This window comes from Hermetia illucens, chromosome 4, assembly GCF_905115235.1.
Source record: "Hermetia illucens chromosome 4, iHerIll2.2.curated.20191125, whole genome shotgun sequence".
Lineage (NCBI taxonomy): Eukaryota > Metazoa > Arthropoda > Insecta > Diptera > Stratiomyidae > Hermetia > Hermetia illucens.
The window spans coordinates 122,566,379-122,583,763 of record NC_051852.1 but is presented as its reverse complement, the minus strand read 5'-3'; the positions used below and the strand labels follow the sequence as shown (position 1 = coordinate 122,583,763).

The 17,385-nt window shown below is 44.6% G+C and overlaps 1 protein-coding gene across 4 annotated transcripts; it reads right to left on the bottom strand.

Annotated features, from left to right (window-relative positions):
• Nucleotides 1-3,599: 3,599 nt before the first annotated feature.
• Nucleotides 3,600-12,055, bottom strand: LOC119654877. 4 transcript variants are annotated; one of them, XM_038060481.1, is made up of 4 exons: nt 11,949-12,055; nt 11,770-11,917; nt 11,605-11,646; nt 3,600-5,823 (listed from the first exon to the last, which is right to left on the bottom strand). In XM_038060481.1, the coding sequence occupies exon 4, from the start codon at nt 5,768-5,770 to the stop codon at nt 3,686-3,688; it is 2,085 nt and encodes a 694-aa protein (XP_037916409.1). In that variant the 5' UTR covers nt 5,771-5,823; nt 11,605-11,646; nt 11,770-11,917; nt 11,949-12,055; the 3' UTR covers nt 3,600-3,685. The 4 variants fall into 4 exon arrangements, with proteins under 4 accessions (XP_037916409.1, XP_037916410.1, XP_037916411.1 ...); XM_038060482.1 differs by lacking the exon at nt 11,605-11,646 and having other exon boundaries at nt 3,600-4,461; nt 4,492-5,823; XM_038060483.1 differs by lacking the exon at nt 11,605-11,646 and having other exon boundaries at nt 3,600-4,893; nt 4,966-5,823.
• Nucleotides 12,056-17,385: the final 5,330 nt, after the last annotated feature.

Genomic DNA, 17,385 nt, shown 5'->3' with positions numbered 1-17,385 from the left:
TATGAAATGGCCGATTTGGCAATTAAATAAAGTTAGTTGCAATTTTGCTGTGTCAAACCACCACCAATTGGCGCTGTTGGTGTCGGATAAGGAAGTACAAATACTCCTACATTTAATTAAGGAGTCATTTCAGTTTTGACCACCGTTGCGATAACAGTGAATAAAAAGGAAAGAAGGATGGAAAAGAGTCAAGGACATATAATTTTTTCTGTATAAGTTCGAACTCGGTCATAAAGCAGCGGAGGCGACCAGGAACATTAACAGCTCATTTGGAGCTGATACGGTAACCGAACGAAACACACGGCGGTGGTTCGAAAAATTCCGTTAAGACGACGTAAACCTTCGCAGTGAGCCACGTGGACATCCAGGACCATCGGTTGATAACGACGAGCTGCGTTTGCTAGTCGAATCCGACACACGTCAGTCTGTGAAAGACATTGCAGAGAAAGTGGACGTACACTCTTCTACAGTTTCCCGGCACTTGCGACAACTTGAAAGATGAAAAAGCTCGACAAATGGGTTCCGAATGCCCTTACGGAGCAAAACATGGCGCTTCGAATGGAAATTTGCAATTCATTACTCTCGCGCAACAGAAGCGATCCCTTTTTGTACAGAATAGTGACGCGATCAGCACAATGGCTAGATGCTGATGAGCCACCGAAGCATATGCCGAAACCGAGTCGCCATCCGAAGAAGGTAATGGTGACTGTTTGGTAGTCTACAGCTGGAGTTATCCACTATTCTTTCTTAGCACCTGGAGAAACGATAAACCCACAGAAATACTGTGCCAAACTCAAGGAAATGCACCAAAAAGTGAGTATCCAATGGCCGCGATTAGTCAACAGAGATGATGTGATACTCCTTCACGACAATGCACGACCTCATAAATCCAGAACAACGGTTCACAAGTTGAACGAATTGCAGTATGAGACTCTGCCTCATCCACCATATTCACCGGACCTTTCACCAACCGACTACCACTTTTTTAAGCATTTGGATCATTTTTGGGCGGAATAACAATTGAGGAATGAAGAGGTCATCAAAATTGTTTTCGACGAGCAAACGTGCTCTTGTATCTCGCTGGGAGAAGTGTTTTGAATAGACTGAGATTTTGATTAATTGAATAAATTTTCGTTTCGTCGTTTCAAATTTTAGTACCAAATCGGCCATTTGATGTGCAACAACCTAATACTAACGGTTTATGATCTTATGCTCTAGGTATTACAGCGAACTAATCCCTGATGACTCATAAAAAAGACAGGTACCAACCATGAGATATTCTATAGACCGCACTTGCTTGACCGAATAGTCCCTTGCCAAAGCAGCTTCACTCCAAGAAATCAGCACCTGATCATATTGATGGGCCGATGATCCGGAAAGTGATGGAAAAACTGTTGGAATATGACCATGCCAGTTGCACCATTTTTTCATCGACTTTAAAGCCGCCTATGATAACAATGTCAGGGTAAATCTGAACACGGCCATGAGAGAATTCGGTATCCCAACGAAATTAATAAGGCCAACTAGGTTGACCTTGACCAGTGGGTGAGGTCAGATAAAAGCCGCAGGATTACCCTCGAGACCACTGAACATCAACAACGGTTTTCAAGGCAACGTGTGTGTAGGGTAGAAAATCACAACCGATAACTGCTATGAAGATGAAATCGGGGCATGGTTGTTGGCTGCAACAGGACCTTTTTCAACTTAGAAACACTGTATCGCTCGAAACGTCTCATCAAAATGCCAAAGCTCTTACTGCATAAGACTATGATCTTGTCAATCCTAATGTATTCTCCGGAGACCTGGGTTCTTAGCAAAGAAAAACTGCGAACTCTCGGCCGTGTTCGAGAGAAGAGTCCTTTGAAGAATTTTTTGCCCCCTACATTAGGATGGACGATTCCGTAGCCTACATAACAACGAAATCTATGAGCGATACCATGACCATCTGGTTGTGGATAAACCCCAGCACAACGGGTTGCGGTGGGTGGGTTATCTAATCCGTATGGATGAGGATGATTCAGCCCGAAAAGTTGATAAGGGAAATATCTATGGTAAAAAAAGAAGGCAAGCCTAGACGAATACCGGTTGTTGGGCCGTTGATGATAATGATGTAAAGAAAGTTAACGGCCAACATCTGAACCTCACTTTTTCTCTTGTGGATGAAATGGCCAGTCACTGTAACACGCAGATGGGCACTGTTCCTCTAAATAGAAGAGAAATCATTTCGGTCATCAAGGCATTCAAATGGATGATAATTGTATGGTATCTGCGTGCTATCTCCCGTCACATAAATAATACCTAAGATAATTCTGGAGTGCATCAAAGAACATATCGACAGCCTAATCGACAAAGAGCAGGCTGGTCTCCGCTCCTGATTCTCCAGCGTTGACCACACCACACACCAATCTATTTCGAAAAAGCATTCGATAGTGTAAAAAAGGAATACATCTGGAGTGCTCTACACAGGAGGGGCATGGTGTTGAAACTAGCTAGCTATCATCAGAGTGATGTATGATGGCGGTAAATCTCACGTGCTGCACCGAGGTCCGACGGGGTTGCATGTTGTCATCGATATTATTTCTTCCTGGTATCGATAACATTATTCATGCTGCTTTGTTCGGGGGAGAAGGGGGGATTTCAGTTCAGTCCTCAAACGCCTCAACCAGGCTGATGACATCTGTTTGCTCCCTCGTGGGTCATGAACCTAGGCCTCAACCACGCTGATGCTAGCTGTTTGCTCCCTCCCGGGTCATGAACCTAGGCCTAATGGCCCTAGATTGGGAAACCAATTTTTTCAGTCTGATGGCTCATGGTACTCTCCCTATCTATATTAATGAGAGAGCATCTTCATCGATCAATTTATATGTCCAGGAAGCGTTGTTTTCTTCTGACGGTGCCACTGAACTGGATGTTGCCCAAGGCATTAACAGCGTGAGATCCGCTTCCGCTGACCTGTCTAAAATCTGGAAATACAGTTATATCAACACCAGAATCAAGTTGAGACTGCTAAGCTAATGTTCTTTCTGCGTTGCTGTATGGACATGCACATGTATATATGCACATGGAAAGTGAAACCCACAGCTCCACACCTTCGTCAACACCTGTTTGCGTTATTCAATCGGGGTACGCTGGACTGATGCTTCTACAAACGAGGAACTCAGATGCACATGCCCAGCACCCGTATACGTTGTGATCGGAAAGCGGACGTGGCAGGAGGTAGGTCACAAGTTATAGAGGGGTGACTATTGTATTGTGGGCTAGCCATGTAATGTAACCCGCTCTTCCAAGGTGACTGGTGACTGTGGTTGACGCGCTCTACCAAGGGCTGAATGACAACCATATATATATTATACCGCAACTAACGTACTCGTCGAGTATTCCAGGGACACCACCGTCTATATTCATAAGCACCAACCAAGGCAGGTGATAGGGAACGTGGGGCTTCTGGATCGGGCAACTTGCATCTTGAGTTTTGTGACTACACGTCCACGGTTGAGCCAGTATTTTTGGTAGTTTTTAGTTTCGCCCCCGTAGGTTTTTGTAATATAGTTCCGTTTTCCAAAGGTACGTCGCCCAAACTGGAAATCATCAAATCAGAATCTCGAATGTTATCTACTTTATTTCAAAAAATTTAGATTTTATCCCATAACGTTTCAAATAAAATTCAGTACAAAAATCATTTTGCTTAAATCTTCTTCCTATATTCACTACGCTCACTGGGTTCATTAAGGAACTCTTTCGGAGGTTTAGGGTAAACGTAACAGTTGATATCGAAAAACCAAAACTTTTTGCAGTAAGATTCGTTCAAAGGGCATCTGCAATCGGGTCGAAGTCTACAATAACTTTTTGTCACCTCCGTTCGTGTCCTACAGCGCTCGTCACTAGGCTTGAGTAGGCAGTAAGTGTGATTAACTTTACGACACCTTTGGTCAATTGCAAAGAATCTCCTGCAATAAGAGAGGGTGGGCTTGCATGCAGTTTGATTAGGAAAAAGTCTGCAACCACTGTGAGTAGGAGGATACCTAACTTGGCACTTTTCATGTTCAGGATATTTCGCACACCATCCGTGATCAATATTTGGACATCTTTCGTCGTCTCCTGCAAACCTTTGGCAATAGGAGGTTGTTCTTCTGCATTTTTTGTCAGCACGACGTTTGCAGTAGCTATCGGTTACTTCCGCTGAGGCGCATCGAGGATCGTTCCTATGATTTTTGCAATATATGTGGTCTATCACGCGACACCTCTCGTCCTTTTTTTCGAATTTAGCACAAAACGAAACTGTCTTCTTGCAGTCGGGATGGTATGCTATTTTACAATAACTGTCAAGCGACCACCAATCACGATTGTACGCACACCTGGGATCTGCATATTTTCGACACAACTCAAAATTCAACTTTTGATATCTTTTCCGATCTGTAGGATACCCTGGTTTTCCAGATTCTTCGTACGAAAGGTCAGAATGTTCAGATTCTGCATAGGAGGAGAGAAGATGTTCAGATTCTGCATAGGAGGAGGGAGGATGTTTGGATTCTGCGTAGAAAGGGGAAACCTTTTGACCTGTCCTTGCTCGTAATTTTATTTGATAAGATTCAGTCACTCCATTTTCCTTTTCCTTGCACCCTTGGCAAGAAGAGCCATTTTCTGATGTTTGCAGAAAATAGTGAATGTTAAATTGATTGCTAGGTCCGCCAGATCCATCGTATATTTGAGGACCATCTGGTTTGGGAGGGCCATCTGGTTTGGGAGGGCCATCTGGTTTGGGAGGGCCATCTGGTTTGGGAGGGCCATCTGGTTTAGGAGGACCATCTGGTTTAGGAGGACCATCTGGTTTAGGAGGACCATCTGGTTTAGGAGGACCATCTGGTTTGGGAGGGCCATCTGGTTTAGGAGGACCATCTGGTTTAGGAGGACCATCTGGTTTAGGAGGACCATCTGGTTTAGGAGGACCATCTGGTTTAGGAGGACCATCTGGTTCTCGTTTGCACCTTTCATCATACCCGACGAATCTTTCACAATACGATTTTGTTATCTTGCACTTTGCGTTTTCACGCCTTTTACAATAACTGGAAGTGACTATCTCCGGTGTTTTGCATAGTGGATGAGTTTTATTGGTTCTGCAAAATAGATGATTGACCAGATGTGCGTCAGATGCACACCTGGGATCATATCCTTTGAATCTTTTGCAATAAGAATCGGTCGCTTTGCATAGGGGATGTTCGCGCAGTTTGCAGAAACTTTTAGTTATATTTTCACCTGCGATGCATTTCTCATGCTCTGGCTTTATTTTACAGAATACATAGTCAAGCAGCTGACATCTACTGTCATCATCAAATGCTCTTTTACAGAAAGAAATAGTTTTTTCGCATCTTTTATCTGGGCGTAATTTGCAGTAAGATGGGGTTACGTGCTCAGGTGTTTTGCACCTCTCATCTTCACGGTTAGCTTTACAAAAGTTATAATCAACTTCTTCCTGCCTTGGAGGTTTTGGACCTTTGTTGAAGCCTGCCTCATTGCAGAAGATTTTAAGCTGCTTCCTCATTTCATTATATTCTGCCGTTGCTTGATCTAGTCTTTGTTGAATGGCATAATTACGCGCCCTGGCTGCCTCCAACTGCATTTTGTGAAGCGTTTCATAGAAGTCAACTTCGTCTCGGTCTTGTTGGGCTAACTCTCTTTCACAGTGCTGTAATTGCTTTTCCAATCGAATTGACTCCTCTGTCAGTTTTTTTAATTCTGCGGTAAGTTCTTCAATGACTTTATCTTGGTCCATTTCGAAGGGAAACTTGTATTCTGTACCAACTGCAGAATAGTCGTCCGCAAAAACTGTAATCAAATCAATTATTCATGAATACAGGTTGGCAAGGACTAAAAACCATAAAAAAAGTACCGACAACCATGCACGGCAAACGCTGCTAAAGCCTATATTGAATGCGGTAGCGGTCATGTGCCCGATCCGTAGCCAACTTGTATCTTATAGTTGAGCCCCAATCGCCGCCAATGAGTTGCTATATTCAAGCAATGCATGATCAAAACATAGAATTTTGTTGGGGCGACGCGAACCTTAAGTGTAACATACCTGGTGGAGCGTGCATTATAGTTTGGGTGTCCACAACATTACGTAATCTTCTGATTTGAGCTCCCGAAGTGGTAAGAAGTCGTAGACTTCGAAACCAACCACGATTATGAGGAACCAGGTCGTGGCCGAGACGCGGAACAAGGAGAGCCCCTCAAACCCAAAGTTTGCATTTAGTGCCTACGGTACATTAAACAAGTACGGAAAATTTCACCTGGATGGAAACTGCAAATCCGACCACAGTCGAACCGTCGGCGGTACTACTGCCTTATCTACCCCTAAGCGGAATAGGAGGGCTCGGCAGAAGAAAACTTCACCCACTAAGGAAATGGGACTACATACTGAATCCTGCTTTCTGCTTCACCCTTACCAGGAACAGTAGAAGAAGGTGACGTGGATGGTACTGGTCAAACGTCGGTATGTGAAAATGAAGGTGAGCGATCCGGACCCATAAATCTGGATAGGCTCACAGTCGACGACAGCTCCTTAGGAATGAGAACATGGAAGCGGTAATTTCTATAGAAATTGGACGCAAGGAAGCGAAATCTTTGGAGGAAGATGAAGACTAACTGGTAACCAACACTGGACGCACCAGACTCTACTGTCCGTAAAAATTCGCAAAAGAAGCATAGAACGCACACATCTGTGGTGAGCAATGCTTTACTGTGCTCCGTGCTAGGGTCTACATCAACGCTTCCAGTTCGCCGGGAAGTGATACAGTCAGCGAAAGAGAACAGGAGCTGGTCCCTCCAATGGACATCTAAGCAAACTGTAGCCTCATTTCTAACCACTGCCGTTGGAATTTCCTCCAAGAATCGCAATATCAGAGGGACAAAAGAAAGTGTTAGGAGACTAGAATGATGGGCCAAACCTGCAAAAGTTAAGGGTTTCAACTTGATGAAAACTGAAACTAAAGAGTCTGAAGGTGCTCAGAGATAACCGCCATAGAGTGCTTCACTTTTCCCTTGATAGATTCAAATTCAATCGTATCAGGAAACCGCATCTCCACTTTGAGAACGAAAAAGCAATGACGGTCTCCGACTCATACAAAATAGATTAAATTGCAGCATCTTCGGTGCGTTTCTCTACAATGGAGCTGCGAGCGGAGAGACTACCGAGTAAATCCTACTGGTTAGTAACTTCTCCTACACACTCTACAGAGCAAACGGAAGAAAGGGAAGCCGAAACCGTGAACGGAACTGACTTGATATAAGGTTATGGGATCGGACACCGGAAACCAGCAAAAATGTTAAGTGGAAAGCACTCTGCCTGAAGAAATGAAACCCTTTATGAGGGAGGACATATGAAACGCTGCGCCTCCAAACCAGGTAATTCTCAAAAAAATCAAACAAGGGAAAGTCCCCACACGACGTTCTCTCGGTGGCCGCTGTAAACCGTCTTCGGGCGGGTCAAGAGTGTGTCGAGCCAGGTTGGGAGTAGACTCATCTAACTGATGAGGATCTGCTGGTTCTATGGTAGAGGCAAGGGGATCTAGCGGGGGGATGGGCTGAAGCAACAACCCGGGGATCATCCTCCTTGCACTGGGAAAGGTCCTAAAAGGACACCAAGGCAAGTTGGTGCAGCATACGTCGGGAGCTGCGTAGTCAATGGAGAGCTTCGTTAGTATGCGGACTCTGAATACTTTGGACACCTTCAGATTCAAATAAGGCCCTTATCATTATAGCGGGGCTAGCGAGGTGGACATTTTCCCCGGACTACTCGTGGGATCAAGACATGGACTCAACGAAGTAAAATAAAAAACATGATGCCAGGCGCATCATCACGGATGAACTGCTGGCATCCAGCCAGGAGACAGTAGCTGTCGAGGACAGTACAACCATGCCAGCCGTAGTCCCGTTGCGCTGAAACCAACAACAAAGACTTCCAGGAGCGAAACTGGTGTCTTCGAGCTGGGTGTAACGATTACCAGTCATAGCACTTCTAACTAGAAAAGCTCGACGTCGGGGGTCCCTTAAAATCAACGGCTTACAAGAATGCCACATACACATTCTGAGCAAGATTGCAAAGGATAAATAGGCCAATATTGTCGCTAAGATCAGAGACATCTGGGAGAATGTAAAACTCAAGTTAATCCTATCTGACAAAATCCTCTGGAGACCGGTCGCTTGTATCTTGTTCCCGAAGATCCGCATGGATAAAGCCAAGCTTGTCCAATTCCTCTGCACAAATCTAAACCCCAGACTTCCCGTGAAGGAGAAGGGAACTTAGACGGAAAGACAACTTTTCCTGCTTCTTGTAAATGGAGCGGATTACAAGGTGGGATTTAATGGAACACAAAGGTGAAAGTGTTTCACTCCGCGAAACCGGACGACGACCTGGATCCAGTCGATACCGCTAACGAACTATTGGAAGTACCCCCTACACAAGTAGATCATGCTGAGGGTAGCGCAGGTAAAACCGCGCCACTCAAGCTGCTCCAAAGTGGCATTCCGGATAGCTCTGTTGTTAAAGCACAAGGCTGTCGTATGGGAGGTTGCGATTCAAATCTCACTACGGCTGTGGGATTTATATGGTGATTTGCCATCGGATATCAGTCGACTCAGCTATGAATGAGTACTTGAGTCAAATCAGCGAAATGCTGACCACATTGCTTCCTACCGGGTACCGTAATCCTATAGTGTACCATTACGCTCTTGATACCACACTTTAAGGCCTTAATAGAATTGGATTGTCGCGCTAGCGATTATTATTATTATTACTAAAAGTGCATCTCAGCTTATCTGCTAGTCTTCTTCCTAGAAACAGACATCGATGCTGTACTAATACACGAGCCCAGGATCGGGGGGTCCAAAAGAAAAATTATAATTTATTTCACTACATATGAGCCTGTACGCTTTTCTTTGACCGGACCTGAGTTTCAGTGACCTAGCAGTGGTCAAACTGGAGCAGGCAGGAATCTTGTGTTGAAATACTAGGGTTGTTAATTGAGGTGCACTTCCCCCTAGCGAAAAGGATTGCGAGTCGGAGCCTTTCTTGGGGGCTAGGTACCCCCAGTCGTGTGAGACTATCTAGCTAGAGCCAAGCTACGGACACTAAGTAAAGCAACCTTTGAGACATCTCCGACAAATCATTAGCTGCAGAGAAGGAAAGCTGCTATCATCCGTGAATGCAAAGGGCTAACTCTGAAGATCTGAATAAGCAGTCATGGTCTAAGGAGTTTGTGACCCTCCACAAATTGGTTGGTGGGCTCGCCACTGATACCTACCTACCTGTCAAACATGAAGGGATCGAGTCTTTGGCGGTACGGTGCATGAGAAACGTGGTTACACGTGTGACATTCGCTGCTAGATATCTTTTATTACATACTATACTGAGCTAATATCGAAAAATATAAAAGTTGGTCAAATTTACCAGAAACATGCCAAAACCAACCGCTGGCAGTGAGGGTGACAAAGCGGCAGGGCGTCCGTTATATTTTTCCGGTACAAGAGCCAGTGGACCCGGCTGGGATCTTTTTCGATTCCATAAGGCTTACGTGCTGATGTCAAAGCGCTGAAAGGGAACTATGCTGAGATAGATCTATGCAGATCGAGCAGGTGGCGCGAGATCTTGGGCTGCATATCAATGAAGGCAAGGCAAAATAATGATGGCAACGTCAGCACCAAAACCCAACCAACCAACAACATCAAACCGCATTGGTCAAACGGGAAGAATAAAGATAGGAGAATACAACTTTGAGACCGTTGACAATTTCTCCTGTCTAGGGTCGAAAATCACAACCGATAACAGCTACGATGATGAAATCCGCGCACGGTTGTTGTCAGCCAACAGAGCCTATTTCAGCTTACAAAAACTGATTCGCTCGAAACGTGTCACCATAGGGTCAAAGCCCTTACTGTACAAGACAATGGTCTTGCCAGTCCTCATGTATTCCTTGGAAACTTGGGTTCTTAGCCAGAAAAATTGCGAACTCTTGGCCGCGTTGGAGTGAAGATCCTTCCGAAGAATTTTTGGACCCCTACTTGAGGATGGACTATTCCGTAGCCTACATAACGACGAAATCGATGAGCGACACCATGACCGTCAAGTTGTGGATAAAATCCTGCTCAATAGGTTACGGTGGGCGGGTCACTTAATCCGTATGGACGAGGATGATCCAGCCCAGAAAGTCTATAAGGGCAATATCCATGGTAGAAAAAGAAGACGAGTCCCATGGTAAACTGGCCTGATACTACTTCATCGGCGCATGTGTTGAGAAAGCGCATATGATGAGAAGACGGAAGTGGCAGTGGATTGGTCACACATGAAGCACACACGACAATTCCGTCGCTGACTACCCCATGCAGTGGAATGATGGCAGACGAATAGCACTTTGTGGAGAACGGTTGAGGAAGATTTTTGAGTTTTAGGCAAGTCGCGTTGGAGTTGCATTTCAGCGTAGGCGTGATTAACGCGGTATGCCCCATTAACAGAGAATGGCAACCGTAAATATCAATGCAATCAGTCTTGGCGGGATCCCTGTGGAGCTTTTCTGCGCAATCCCTATCTCCGTAATTACCTCAGTCGTAAACCCAGAATATCTTATGTATTTCTCAGCGAATGAAAGAGCGGTATGTTCGCTAAGTTCCGATGAAGTTCACTTGGGTAGGCATTTTCGTGCTTCTTGCTGTCACCAAGATATTAGCTAGAATCATCCTGGGATGTATGAAGCCCTTAATCGACAGAAAGGGGCCGGTTTCCGCTCTGCATCCTCCAAAAACGGCCACGTTAGCGATTTTCTGCCTCAGGGTCATTTGAGGACTGACGCGGCGTCTCCAAGGCTGCGTCTTGTCACGAATTTATTTTCGCATTATCAATGACGTTATTCACGCAGCCTTGGCTGGAGAAAACATTCGGACCCAAACTAAATTACCAGGAGTCGGCAACAATCGCACGCATTCATGTGGTTGACATGCTATGCGCACAGGGTTTTATTTACTAGATATACTTGCTCTCCACAGAAGGAGCGAAGAACAAATTGTAATCCAATCCAGTGAGTACGCCATATCAACCACAAAGAAATTTGACAGTGAAGCGATTGCTGAAGAGCGCAAGGAGGAGCCAAGCTGTTTCGCAAGGCATGGACGATAGTGCAGGAAACTTCAAGCTTAAATTGAACAGTTCAGGTGATTGTTCAAGACACAAGTCGCGGAGGACTCACATATTCTTCCCCTGACAAAGGTTCGTCGACGAAAGGGGTATCTTCGAGGTAACCTTAGATGAACTGAAAGTCAGGTGCGCCGTCAGGTGCAAGAAGCGAAGGAGTCCATGAAGGTAGAAAACTAGCCAGAGTAAATAAAATCCTCCCCATGATGTAATGCGGTTTCATGGCGAAGATCATGCTTTGGCAGTTCCTACTGAAAGTTTCCATTCCTTTACAGAAAAGAGAGTAGGAGACCCCGTCCAACAGACAATAGAGTTTTGTGCTAGATACGACCACGCATGTTAGACACAACATTCAAATAGTTAACCGATATAGAAAGATTGCCGAAAAATTTTCAGATAGGAAATCCAGTGGACAACAGAAATACCTTGCCGCTCACTTCATCCGCTGGATAATGGCAGCATCTTGACTGGAAGAAACAATTTCAACTTCTTGCTTTTCCAAAATAAACGCAAATATGTACATAGATTCTTTCACTCTCGGAGAGCAGTATTATGACTCGGAAATCCACGCGTTGGTTCTGATTGCTTACCTGTAAAATAATGAAAGAATTCCCAGCTTTTACTCTATCCGCTACTACCCTGCCTTGAAGTAGTAAAAATCAACATTCTTCATAAACACAGGAGCAGCCGCAAGAGTGAAGCTTGGCAAATAATTTTGAAACTGTCCGGTATTAAAACCTGCAATGAAAAATAAGCCGCATCGTTTTACCATAAAATAATTTCTAAGTCTAAAATGGAGAAAAATTAGAAACTATTCAACGGAATATTCTGTCCACCCTTATCCGTCGTATAAACCCATGGCAAACTAAACCGCACGTTCCCAGGTCTCAACAAGTGATTTGATAAAACCTAAACAGAATATATTTTTTTTGAGTAAAACTTCCGCTGGAATAATAATAAATAATATCGGGGTGGCGAAACGGCTATCCTAGTTGGCTATTGACAAGGACTGATCTGTACCTTTCCTTGAGCAAATTGACGGCAATCGGGGTTTACGTCAGCCGATATCTATTTGCAGCTCCTACGGAAGGCACATTCTACAAAAAATCACGGGTCTCACGCCGGTCACATGAACGGCCTGGACAAATGCCCTCCTTTAGGCAAGCATTGCACACGCTGAGCAGCAAGTCTGGCCGCTGGTGGAAGACCTGCTTATGTACTTCTGTCGGGATACCAGCTGGCATCTTCTCATTTTTCAGAGTGAGAACTGCCTCTTCGAACGCCTTTCATGGTGAGAAATGGGCCATCAACGCCTTCAGTGCTGTTGCCATCAACCCGTTCCAGATATCTGGGGGAATCTCGCTCGTACAATACGATCCATTTAGTCGGTACTAAGTATGTAGGGTTGCCGCATTACCCCGATTCTGAGTGACCAGCTTATAGCCGTTTCCCCACGGATTTACCTCGTTGAGTAGATTCTGGCAATTACGACGTATGCGTTCGTTTATCGCACAACAGAGTCTCTTTGCAGCTGATCTGTATTTTGTCATTGTGGCGCATGCATTCCGGGGCTGTAAAAGTTGCGCCAAACGGTGGAGCTTATGACATATCTTTCGTAAATCCTCCATTTCCGCCGGAAATTGCTTATCCCGAGTCAGGCTTCTTAGATACATCGAAGCTTCTCAAGCAGTCGTTATCAAATTCATCACTATATTTACGACAGTATCATTTGCAATGCCCTCGAAGTTCGCTCCAGCGTCACTCTGCCTGTTCCAAGAGCTTCGACAAACCTCTCGGTGTTGGCCCTTGTGACGTTCTACGCGCTGGGGAGCGGCGGGTTAGCGCATGTCAGCGAATAGCGTTAACCACTTCGAATGCAATGTATTTGCGGTCACTTTCCAAGAATTTTTCCAAAAGTCGCCACCCTTCAATCAACAACGCCACAGATTCTGATCTATGTTGGCGTGGATTCTGTGTTTAAAACTACCATGCCGGTTCTCCCCGCCATTTCCAGGATCCGTTTCCTTCTGTAGTCTCCTCCATTCAGGGCGCTAGTATTGAAGTCACTCCCTAGCAAAATACATTCCTCCGCGCCCCCGATCGTCTCATTTAGTAAACTCTAAATAACGTTAGCCCTGCACCGAATCCAGACAAAGCCACCGTTTCGGTTTCGGCCTTGGGGAAAAACTCGATATTGAATGCGGCCCAAATGGCAGCGATACCCAATAAGTTGGGTTCTTGTTCCGGTATCACTCGCTGATTAGCACTAGATTAGCTTTTTCCTTCGCAGCGAACTACGCTAAAAACTCTTCATTGATTGCATTTCGCCCATGTTAATTTGCAGAATGTGCATCATGCTGAGAACGCAATTCTAGTGTTCGTTGCAGGTCTTCGCTTAGCGATCTAGCTGACCGCATTTACAATGTGGTGTCCTCCTGCCGGATTCCCAGCAACTTATAAACGTATGTCCATAGTCCTGTAACACTTGACAAAGGTTTTTCATACTCTTGCTCTGCAAACTACTCACCCAATTTTGATTTTCCCACTGTTAAGGAGCTATAGCTCGGCCACTTCCACCACAGCTAGTTTTTGTTCCTTCGAGAATTCTGACAAGTGTTAGCTATTTGGACGTTGGATACTTCCACTTGATGTCTTCCTGTATTTCGGCCTCTTCTGTTAAATGGCCAATATTTTGAAAAGCCCATAGGTCTAGACTAGTAGCCAGAGCCTTCTCCCGGTAGCCCCTTGAATATACTATTGTCAGTTGTCTTCAGGCCTAATTCAACGAGGATTCTACTTCTCTTCGCTTTCTGTCAGGAAGACAATTTTACGTGACTGTCCTCGGGCTTCATTTTCTAGCGGATTTTACAGAGAACTTCTGCAAATGTCTTGCCTTTCGTCGGATTAATGAGCGTAGCCGACCGTCTAGTTCTTTTTTCGCGTCTTTTTCGTTGGTGATTTACCATTCATAACTGCTTGGCTTTGGATAGACGGTTTTTTGACGTGTTGTTTCTTTTTGTCGTTTTTCACCTTCTTTTTTTGAGCCTTAGAAACTACTTAGATGAAGTGTCCTTCAGACGGGTCTTCCTTTCTCTGCTTTTCCCCACTTCGCTTTCCAGTGGGCTGTATTCGATCCGTACAGTGTTTTCCGCGGGATTGTTTCTGCTTTTTCTACATCTCCCATTGCTGTCTATATTTGCCTGTAGAAAGAAATGCGATCCTGGACTTCTCCCAGTTCCATCAGCCTGCTTTTCAGGCCTTTGTGGACGTTCTTCTGGAAAAATGCTGACCAACGCATCTACCTGATTACTGCCGTGCATTTGCTGATAATTCTTTCCTCTTCCGTTCTAACAGGAACTGCCTCCCACTTAGTTTGTGTCCACCGACAACACGGACAACACCGCCACCGAGGAGGAGGAACATGTGGACTTTCCACCTCTGCCGCCACCGAAACCAGCGCCAACTCTTCCGCCCATTTTTAAAAAAACCGTAGTGAAGTCACCGGAAAAGCCAAAGCCTTCAGGACAGGAAAGTCCTAAGGCTAAAGAGGCCGAAAAGAGCACGGTACCCGTGATTTTAAGGCAGCCATCAAAATGGCCAGCCATTGAGAAAGAGTTGAGAAAAAGGAAAATTAATATCCTTCACGCGAAGAGGATACACCTGGGAGTGAGAATAACTCCAGAGCAGCCGAGCAACCACCGGAAGATCACCAAATTCTTTAGAGAAAGTGGAATTCAATTCCACACATGTCTTCTCCCAGAAGAGAAGAACATCAACATTATAATCCGGGTGCTCGAGGGAATAGCGCCCGAAGATGTGAAGGAAGACCTTGAGGATCAGGGCTTCCATCCTATAGAGTGTTTCTTCATAAAAATGAAGAACGGGCCCTCCAGACTATTAAAGGTGTTAATGCCGAAAAACGAAACCGGCATATACAATGTCAAATCGATCTGCCACCTGATCATGAAAATCGAGTCCCAAAAACCGAGCATTTCCCAATCGCAGTGCCATAACTGTCAGCAGTTTGGACACTCTGCGAACAACTGTTTCGCCGACGCACATTGCGTTAAATGCGAGGGATCGCATCACTTTTCAAAATGCGAGAGGAAGCAGGAGCAGAAGGCAACCTGTACCAACTGCAAAGGGGATCATCCAGCCAGCTACGGCGGATGTCCAAAAAATCCTAAAAATATTAAGAAAACCTTCGCCCAGATGGCGAAATCTAACTTTTCTCCACAGGTATCACAGGTAACACAACCACTCAACAAACCGACAGGAAAAACTCCAACAGCACCGGAAACTCCTCCTCTTCCTCAGCGAACCCGAAGCCTGTGCAAATGGATCAAGTGCTGAGCAGCATGCAAGCACAAATACAAAACAGGCAGCAGGCAACCCAACTAAGAACCACCATGGTAAACATTAAGCTTAACGTTATCTCATGGAACGCAAATTCCGTAAAAGGAAAAATGGGAGAATTGAAAGAATTCCTTTACGAGGCAGAAGTAGATATACTACTCATCCAGGAAACGTTCCTCAAACCAACAGATCCACTTAAAGTACCCAACTACGAAATATATAGAAACGACCGACTTACTGGCCGTGGAGGAGGAACCGCAGTCCTCATTAAGAGAAGCATCGAGCATCACCGCCTGGAAACAACACCTCATCACTGGAATGGAAGCTACAGTCATCGAGGCAAGGACAGGACCAGCTGATGTAAAAATTATATCAGCCTACCGTCCACCATCAGCAGAGAATTTTTCAGAGGACCTTCAACTGCTACTCAACGAGGACAAACCGACTTTTCTCGCGGGGGATCTGAACGCGCGTCATCGAGACTGGGGAGCAACCCGAAACACCAAAGCGGGGAGAGAACTGCTCACTTTCCTAAACGGAAACGGAGCAACTATTCACGCACAAGAGGAACCAACACATTATGGACGCAGCACGATGTGGCTCTTACAAAGAATTACAACAACCACATCACAATCAACGTGTTGGATGTGCTATTTTCAATATACAACATATATATTGAAAATCCGCCGAAAATGATAAAAAGCACCAACTGGGACACCTACCGCCACATTCTAAGACGATACACCACAACTTTCCGAAAATGAGTCCTGTCTCACTTCAAGTGCGTACATTTTGACTCCTTACTCACGCACTTTGCAATTTATGCCAAAACTAATGTCAGTTTCGGAAAGTAGAAATCAAGACCTTTCATTTGATACCCTACACAACATGTATGGGGACCCCCCTTTAAACTCCACCTAAATTTATGCCACTCGCTGTATGCGTGGGATTTCATAGTTCCCATCTGTCCACCAAATTTCGTTCGGATCGGTTTAGCCGTTTTGGAGAAAAATGCGTGTGACAGACAGACAGACAGACAGACAGACATTGAATCGATTTTAATAAGGTTTTGTTTCACACAAAACCTTAAAAAGGAATAACAGCAATCTTTTCAGAACTTCCAGACACGAAATACAATATAGTACAAGAGAAACTTAGGGAAATGTACTCTAACGATCCTCAAATTACATTCATCCGGTGTTCATATCGAGCACAAGATATAAAAACTGAAGTAGAAGCAGTGAAACAAATTTCTTTGTATCACATTCGAGAAAGTGCACATTCAGGTATTCAAGAAACTTTTAACAGTTTGAAAAATTAAATTTTTTATCCAAAGTTAGCCGAATTGGTTCAAATTGTCATAAATCAATGCGATGTATGTCAGGATGTCAAATATGACCGCAATCCTATCAAACCTAAATTTTGCTTTACCGAAACACCCACAGAAATCAACCAAATTATTCACGTGGATCTTTACTTTATAATGAAATGCTGTTTTCTTACTGCCATTGACATATTTTCCAAGTTTGCTTCAGCCTATTACTTGCCCGACCGAAACCATACAACCATTATTGAAGTTTTAGAAGAATATTTTGCTAAAATAGGCAAGCCAGAAAAAATCATCGCAGGAAATGAATTTAATGCTATCCAGGTAAAGGAATTTCTACAGACGGAAGGTGTAAAACTACATCTTACGAAAGCTCATAGCCACACGGGCATAGCTGACGTAGAAAGGTTGCATAACACTATTGCGGAAAAATTCAGAATTATTACTCTGTGGAAGAGAAAACTCTCACCTAAACAAGTATTGCAGAAGGCAATTGGAAATTATAACCATAGGTTCCATTCTA

Coding starts and splice junctions, on each gene's coding strand:
- LOC119654877 (XM_038060481.1), bottom strand. CDS start 5,770: ATGGACCAAGATAAAGTCATTGAAGAACTTACCGCAGAATTAAAAAAA.